The 9,311-nt window shown below is 33.9% G+C and overlaps 1 protein-coding gene across 1 annotated transcript; it reads left to right on the plus strand.

The window, feature by feature from the left end:
* The first annotated feature begins 7,001 nt into the window (after positions 1-7,001).
* Positions 7,002-9,105, plus strand: LOC126625152 (transcription factor MYC3-like). Its single transcript, XM_050294236.1, has 2 exons — positions 7,002-7,969; positions 8,234-9,105. The coding sequence occupies exons 1-2, from the start codon at positions 7,159-7,161 to the stop codon at positions 8,923-8,925; spliced, it is 1,503 nt and encodes a 500-aa protein (XP_050150193.1). The 5' UTR covers positions 7,002-7,158; the 3' UTR covers positions 8,926-9,105.
* The last annotated feature ends 206 nt before the right edge of the window (positions 9,106-9,311 follow it).

The raw sequence follows: 9,311 nt of genomic DNA on the forward strand, positions 1-9,311 counted from the left end.
TAAGTCACTGTTTTTGGAATTTAAGTTACTGTTTTTGGAATTTAAGTCACTGTTTTTGGATCTAAGTGAAATAGACACACTGTTTCTTAAATGTAAGTTAGAAAAAAAATAGTGCAATTCACTGTATTTGGATTTAAAGCAAAATAAGCATCATGTTTATTAAATTATGTACAAATCCTTTTATCTGTTCCTATATCGTTTCAAAGAATTTCTTTCAGAACTTATCATATGCTATTTCACAGATATCACTCAGAATAATAAAACCGTAAAACTACTATTAAGAATCAAAGACTTTAATTCGTTGATTTTCAACTCTTTTGGGAACGATTGATTCAAATGTTCTAGAAGACTATTAGAACTATTGTCACCACCGACTATGATGAGGTGTAGGGCAGACGTCGCAGCTGACGCGCGCGAGGACAAGCCTGGCACGAATATTTGGCCTATTTGTCGGTGGTTGCGGGTGGGTCATTGGAAGTAAATAACCTTCAACAAAACCATATAACTGGACCACTGGAGAGACTTGGAGTGATCAACCTAGCTAGTAACACATTCACAGCAAAGTGCAATGAATCACAACTGACTATGTATCGAATATCAAACTTTTTTTCTAACTAAATGGAAACAGAGTGGTGCTAAACTAATTGATGATATGTTTTGTTAGCTAAATTTGACTAGTAATGCAAAGAATGGGGTTTAAAAAAGATTTTTTTGAAGGAGAAATTATGTTTATATCCTTCTTTTTGCTACTCCATTGATTAAAATTCTATTTATTTTCAATTTTTTTTTATCAAGGTCTTTAGTATTAATAACATTATTAATGATTTGAATAATAAAATATTTTTATTTTTAAATATATTACTTTAGTGTTAAAAATGTTACAATTAGTATATTTATATTTATGGCTAAATTTTTATCATATATTTTTATTTTTAGTTTGTACCTATTTTTAATTTGTACCAATTTTTTTTTCATTTTTAATTTGTACCCATATATTAGTTTCTTTTTGTGCCCATATTTTTTAAAGTTTTATTTGTGTTTGTACCCATGTATATACCGTCACGTGACATTGTATATTTAATCAACGATAGAAAAATTACTTATGGTATATTTATGTTTTATGCCTAAACTTTGTATCATATATTTATATTTTTAGTTTTTACCCACTTTTAATTTGCAACATTTTTTTAAATTTGTAGTATTTTCTTTTTAGTTTTATTTTGTACCCATGTATTAATTTCTTTTAGCACCTACATTTTTTAAAAATTCATTTGTACCCTAATTTATTTATAATGTACCCATTCTTCTTTATTAATTTACCACTTTGTTATATGTGAAATGTACCAATTTTTTTGTAAAATGCACCAATTTTTTTTAACACTATGGATACATTCTTTTGCCATTTATTATTTCTTATTTTTACATAGTTTTTATCCATTTATTCAATAAATTTTTTTATTGTAACCGTTTCTAATAGTATTATAATAAGAGATTTTAAATTTATAGGATTATAAATCTCATAAAATATTAAACAATTAATGTCAAAACTATAAAAATATAAATATTAATTGTAATATAATGAGGTGTACAAAGTCAAGGGACTTTGATCAAACTTTGAATACCATTAAGGTTTTAGTTAAATAATGTTAAGGATTATGGACCGCATCCAAAGTATCCATTTTTTTAATTACAAGCTAATAACAACTATAGTATTCTAGTTTTTAGAGAGAGAAATGAGAAGATGAAGAAGAAGAAAAATAGAAAGAGAGGTCAGAAAACAAGGGCTAATCTTTCATTAATTGAAATTGAAACTAATTACCGTAGTACATAGCTGAGCTCACATACTTAAGCTCAAAGCTACTACTTAATCACTTAACAAACATTCTTAACAATTTAGATGAGAGTTTTAAAAAAAAAAACAAAACAAAACAATTTAGATGAGCTGGCACTCAGCCAATATTATAGTAACACGTGTTGCTTCAGCTATTACAAGCGAAGTAGTGAGTTAAAAAGGGGTGGGGAGGAAGGAGGGGGAAGATTTAAACCTAAGTGGTATAGTACTGAAGAGAAATAATGTATCCACAAGGTAATCCACCAATCAAATTATCTAAATTTAAAGATCAATATAATTGCACCGGATGCAATTTTTCGTAAAAATTCAATAGATTCAATTTTGATTTAATTTGTATTTTATTTTTTGTAATTTCCTTTGGGTCTAAATAGTGCCGGCTCTGAGGAGGAGCAATATGTGCCAATTGAATAGGGGCCCCTGATGTTTTTGTATCCCATAAATATACTATATAATTTTTTAATCTAAACTATTTATTAATAGAATCCTGTTTGTCAATCAAAGCTCCAACAAATCACCATTCTAACCATTTCACCATAATTGAACAAAAAAAAAAAAAATTGTGGACAATTCAGTTATTGCATCACATAAATTTTATTATTTTTTACACTAACCTCGTAGCCATGTAAATATAGCATATCCCATTTTAAAATTAAAAAATAAATAAAAAACACCACTTCTCTTCTCTTCCTCTCTGTGCATTCCCCATGTTCTCCCACCCACTCCTTTTCTTTTTCCTTTTTATCATTTCTCTTTTGTTTTTTTCAATTGTCATAATTGCTCATTAATGATAAATCGTAGTAAAATAAAAAACAAACTTAGTTTGTACACGTAGAGCATGTGTGCTGATTAATAATAATAAATAAATAGAAAATAACCTAGACATAATTGGATTAATAGTCCTCATGGTGATAGGATAGTCGGAAGATAGCTCATGTGGTAAAAAAAGAGTATTTAAGCCCTTAAGGTAAAATCTGTTAGGATTTAGGTCCAAAATTAAAAATTTTGTCAACTATCTGTTAATTGTTAACACATGAGGTTCACGTGGTAACAATTAACGGAGAGCTCCGTTTTAGCCTAATATATGTGGCTCACGTGCTAATGACTAACTGGGAGCTAATGAAATTTTCAATTTTAGGCCTAAATCCTAACAGACTTCACCACAGGTATCACAACCCGTCCCGAGATTCTATTTATCGAGGTTGTGAAATGACGAAAGTACCCTTGTTGGTTACTAAGGTATGTGTGTGGCATGTTTTGAATAATGCATATTTTCCTAAGTTTTGGAAAATTTAAGTTGGATTAAGGGATGTGTGTATATTTGTGTGGTTAGGGAAATAAAGAGTGACTTGTTTTGGGTGGACCACACACACACACACGGGACAAACCCTTTCCTTCCCCGTGCTCTCTCTCTTCCCTCGCAGTTCTCTCTCTTCCTCTCGAACACGTACGGACCAAAGCACCAATCCCTCAATTTCTTCGTGGATTGAAGCTAAAAAGGTGAGTTTCTTCATCCTTTTAACCTCCTGATTCAAATGGTGTTACTTTTAGACTGGAAACCTTCGAAATCACGTGAAATCCAAACCCCAGTTTGATGTCACTGTTCATGCACACGTGAATTGTTGACTTTCAGGGAATTCTAAGCTTACATGGAGCTTAGTGAGGTCCCAAGGAAGCTCGGAGTGTTTAGTTTGAAGGTTTTGGACGTCGGGATCGCCGGGTTCGAAGTTGGCCGGTTTTCTTGGAATTTCTCTGGTGAGATTTCGTATGTTTTTTAACCTTAAAGTAGTGTAACGTGATTCTACATGCTTAGGGCTTCATTTTGATATAAAATGCATGAAAAATAAATTGGTTTTGTATCCAACATTCACAAGATTTGAACCTAAGACCTTTCACTTCTAAGTGAGTGAAATATCATTAGACCATAATACTATGTGACTTATTTTAACCGTACATCAAACCCTAGTCATTAGAGCATCTCCACCCGTTTTAGGAGGGCAATGGCAAGGCAAGGGCAATGACAGTGAAATGGCACTGCAAGGACAATGACAGTGAAATGACATTTACTATTCACTCTAAATAGTACCAACCTTTGTGCAAGTCCACTAGTTTGAGAAGGGAATAGGCAAGTGCAAGGGCAAAGGCGGTTACTATTCACATACACATTTTTTATTTTGTATGCCTTATAAGTGTGTACTTATAGTAAGTTTGTTCTTTGAAAATAAAACTCTTTGTTAACTCCGATAGTTTAATTTTAAATCTAAAGCAAATATAGCATTACATACAAGCATAATTAATTAAAAAAATTAATTAATTTGTTTAAGTGTGATTAATTCTATGTGTGTTTAATTTAATTTAAATTAATTTGTTGGATTTTGGCTGTAGTAAATGGTGGTTCAAGCCATCTCTAATGGATTAGGCCATATGCTATATTTTAGCCTGAAATGAAACAAAACTCATCTCCAATAGAGGTTTGAGCCAAAAGAAAAAGGGACCCACAAGGCCAAATTCAAGCCCTTTGGCTATCAAGTTGGGCATTTTGAGCTAGTCAGCCAGCCCATTTGAGGGGCCCAAGCTCACAACAGCTCACTTGCTAGCTGACGTCAGTTAGCCGTTAGATTTTAAATTTTTTGTTTTAGTACAAAATTAAAAAAATCTAATTTTTTTTTCATACATACCTAAGCTATTTCTACACCATTTCTCACATCATTTTCACATTTCCATACTATATTATCTCATTTTATTTCAATTCTTCATGTTCTTTAAACTCCTAATTTGTTGTAATCTTTAATATCTAAGTCACGGAAAATGCGTCTATGCTGTGCCCGGATCTGAATCCGAATCCTTGCCGGATCCTCTTTGTGAGGATCCCAGGGATCTATCAATCTTGTCCGTTCATCATACATCTTGTGGTTATAAATTATTTTAAATATTTTTATTTAAAACTAAACACAAACAATACTTGACAAAAACTGATCACATAATGTACGATGAACGGACACGATTTACGGATCTCTACGATCCTCACCAAAAAGATCCGGAGAGGATCCTGTTGGCCCGGATCTGTAGGCTCTTCAGCACCTCCATTTTCCAAGCAAAATCCCAGCTCTCTTTGGTGGCGATTTGCTAGCCTTTTACTGCCTTTGTATCTAGGTAGCTGATATTTTGATGGGTTAATTAAACTGCTTCCAAAAGAAAGCCAACATTCCACCTGGTTGTACAAAAAGCTATTTGCTGTTACTGTGGGGAAAAAAAAGTAGGACATGAGAGCATGATTAGATTAGGGTTTTGTAATTGTAATATGCTTTATCCCTATCTTTGTTTTTGGTTTAGGAATCTATTACTGCTAATTAATCAAATCCTCTCTTTTCACCTAAAAAAAAACGTGTGCTATCTACGCACCTCTTTTTACATCTCACACACCCCTTGTTAATTTATGTTTGTTGATCTTCTTCAATTCATCATATCTGACGGCCGGAAACTAAAAAAGTGTGGGAGAAGTAAAAAGGGGTGTATGGATATCACACCCAAAAAAAAAAAAAAATCTAAGTTGTTGTAGTTTTAATATTTAAGTTTTTGTAGTTTTAATATTTTAAGATGTTGTATTTTAGTTAAGTTGTCTTTCAACTAAATTGTGATCTTTGAATTAATGTCTAAATTGTTGACGTGCAGGTAAAATTAAAATATTTAATAACATGAAACTTAAACAATATGAAACCTAACGTGTCACTCAAAATCATATCTGAATTTTTTTTGAGATTATATAAAGATGAGAAATCCAGATGCTTATTCATTTAGCGACAAGTGACACTCAAAATATATCTGGAAACCTTATTTTGATATGATAGTTTAATTCAATCAACCAATAAAATTAAAGAACAAACTTAAAATAATAAATTAGGAAGGGGGTTAAAAAATAGCTCATTCGGTTGGATATGATATATAAATATAGCTTGACATTGTTAATTGAAAAATAGTTTATTGCAGAATTATAATCTGAATGAAACTAAACATAGCCTATTCAATAAGTAGAAGGGCGCAAGCCCAGGCAAAACTTGCAAGGGCAAGTAATGGGGCATCTGCCTTTCGCCTAATCGCCCTCCAGTCTTTCCTCTGCTGGAGCAATTTTTTTCTGGGCTGTGGAGCAATTCAATCCAATTGCAAGGGCAATTGGAAATCTCGTCTCTCGTGGGTCATGACATGAAAAAGAAAAGGGAAAATGATCGACATTGATTGATTTAACCTAAAGAGGAAAAAGCCAAAATATCTATTCTCTATTGGACCCATAAGAGCCGTGTCAACCAAGACAGTGTGAACATAAGCTAACGGTTGGTTAACTAAGAGGTTAATTAGGTTGTTAACTTATTGATAGGATTGAGTTTTATTATAAAAGATTTCGGTGATATTATAGATAGAAAGTCTTATATATTAATTGTATATTATTTTGTTATGTAACCCATTTGGAGTTTTAAAAGATTTCGGTGATATTATAGATAGAAAGTCTTATATGTTAATTGTATATTATTTTGTTATATAACCCATTTGGAATTCTATTTTCCAACGCTTAAGTTAATATGGAAAGAATTATTAGTTGTACGATAAAGACTTAGAACCTACCCGTTATCTAAAGGAAAACTTGCAACCCTACTCTTTTCCAAACACGGTTTCAAAATTTCTTTCACATGATGAAATGAAGAAAACTAGAAAACAATCTATCAGTCATAGAAATGGAAAAGGGATCATCTCCGGATCATTTCCACCAAATCCACCCAATCAATTAATCCGGGCCCTTAAAATTTGATCCAATAGCTATAAATAAGAGACATTTTTAAAAGTTATAATAATTTCAGCCGTTGAATCAAATTTCAAAGGTCTGGATTAGATGATTTGGTGGAAATGTTCCGGAGAGGATCCTCTCCATAGAAATGAAGAAAGAATTGAATTAAGCACAAGAAAGTGGTGAAATAAAATCGAAGACCAATTATTCATTTTCAGAATAGACGGATGAGAGAAGTTCCCAAATAACCTACGAAAATGAGCTAGATTCAAAGGCTCTACTGTGTGGTGTGTTTATCACGTTGCACTATCAACACTTTCAAAAGTACAGGAATTGGTCGTACGTAGGTTTTCCTTTATAAATTTCCAGTCCGAGCATTGAGAGCCTCACTCACTCAATTTCCTCTTCCATTGCTTCTCACTCACTCACTCAATTTCTTCTTCCATTGTCTCAAATTCTACTATTCATTTCTGACTTCTTAATTTGTAGCCAAACTTTTCTTTACATAATAGTCATTAGCAAGCAAAAATGTATGCCTTTTGATTCCATAAACTCCTCCCATACCATCGAGGCTTCTGAAAAAGAAAAAAAGGAAAAAAGGAAAACCATGGAGGAAATTATATCCTCTTGTACTTCTCAAAAGTTTTGTCAAGAAAACTCACCCACACTTCAACGCCTCCAGTTCATAGTTCAGAACCGCCCTGAATGGTGGGTCTATTCAATTTTCTGGCAACCCTCAAAACACAACAGTGACCTAGTTTCTTTGTCGTGGGCCGGCGGCCATTTTCGAAGCACTAGGGACTTGGCCTCCAAAAGAAGTTACCACAAACACCAACCCGGATTCGGGTTCAATGTTGTAGAGAAGAAGAGGGCGATTAGCAGAGAAGTTGAAGCTCTTTTCCATGAAGACGTGGATTTGGACGGTGGAGATGTTACTGACGCTCAATGGTTTTACTTTTACACAGCCTCTTTAACCCAGTCATTTACTGCCGGCCACGGTAATAGTAACATTCTGGGCCGTACGTTTTGTTCTGGTGGTTTTGTTTGGCTGGCAGGTGATCATGAGCTTCAATTCTATGAGTGTGAGAGAGTGAAAGAAGCAAGAATGCACGGAATTCAAACTTTGGTTTGTATTGCAACTTCATGTGGAGTACTTGAACTCGCATCTTTGGATGTGATCAAAGAAGATTGGGGTCTTCTGCAGCTATCAAAATCACTTTTCGAATCAGACAACAAGAACGTGGTCCCAAAGCAGCTGAGCAGCAGCCGTGAGGACCAGGTACATGTTTCTCTCTTAGAAAGTGGAATGTTTTCAGGAGCTGATAAAGAGTGGGCAACACAAGGTAAGCAAACCGGTTCAAATTTTTTGATACAGTAAGCTATACTGGTAGCAAATACCAATGCATCCAACTAGTATCGTCTAGACAATGATGTATGTAGATTGATGTCCAATACCAAACAATCTTTTCCGTTTGGATGATATTTACGATTTCTTTTCATTTAAAGTACTCACGTAACATGATCTCCAGATACGATATTTTATTGATATTGTGTATTTTAACACTCAATATTTCATTGACATGAAAGTTAAATATTTTGACTTGAAGGTCGTACAAAAGAAGCAGCTCCTGCAAATGTAAGTGGATCGTCATCAGACTCAGGACCTTCTGACTCTGTTGGAAATTTAACCTCTGAGAATACTGAGAACATTCGATTAAAAAAGAGAGGAAGATCATCAAACCGTGAAACAGGTAGAACAGAATCACCAATAAACCATGTTGAGGCTGAAAGACAAAGGCGAGAGAAGCTTAACCATCGATTCTATGCCCTCCGCTCTGTCGTTCCCAATGTGTCCAGAATGGACAAAGCTTCTTTACTTTCTGATGCAGTTGTATACATCAATGATCTGAAAGCAAGGATTGGGCAATTGGAGGCCAAAATTCACGCACAACCTCAAAAGCCTGGTGTTGATATTGGAGGCCAAACAAGCTCCATGGTTGATCATCATCAAACAAGGCCTAGGCTATCATCAAGTTATAATAATAGCGCAGCTGGGGCTGTGGAAATAGATGTGAAGATCGTAGGCTCAGAAGCCATGATACGAGTTCAGTGTCCGGATTGCAATTACCCTAATGCTAGATTGATGAATGCACTCAAAGACCTGGAGTTACAAGTTTATCATGCAAGCATATCAAGTGTGAAAGAGTTGATGCTTCAAGATGTTGTGGCAAGAGTGCCTAAGGGTTTCACAAGTGATGAGGCCATGAGAATTGCTATTCTAAAAAGATGGTACAACTAGAGTTATAGGTCAGTTATTAGTTTACCTTGCTAATAAGGAGTGATTTTGGTTATTAATGATGATCTCATTATTCTTCGCTTTTATAATTGTTGCACGTAACTCAAACCTGAAGATGTATTAGCCAAAATTTTGGAGGGAATGTATATATGTAATATATTTAAATGTGGAATTGATTTAAAATGTTTCAAGAAAAAATATAACAATATATGTACACTAAGGGATAGGGGAGTGAGGCTAAGCCATACAATGAGCTAGGCATCATAATTTGGTATCAAACTGAGTATCTACATAAGTCAAACCAGAGAGAGAGAAAGAGAGATATTTCACAAAATTAGACAAGGTCGTTCTAATTACTTTTATAGTCTATATCCTCTGAACGGGGCTCG

The sequence above is a fragment of the Malus sylvestris genome, chromosome 6 (assembly GCF_916048215.2).
Source record: "Malus sylvestris chromosome 6, drMalSylv7.2, whole genome shotgun sequence".
In the NCBI taxonomy this organism is placed as follows: Eukaryota; Viridiplantae; Streptophyta; class Magnoliopsida; order Rosales; family Rosaceae; genus Malus; species Malus sylvestris.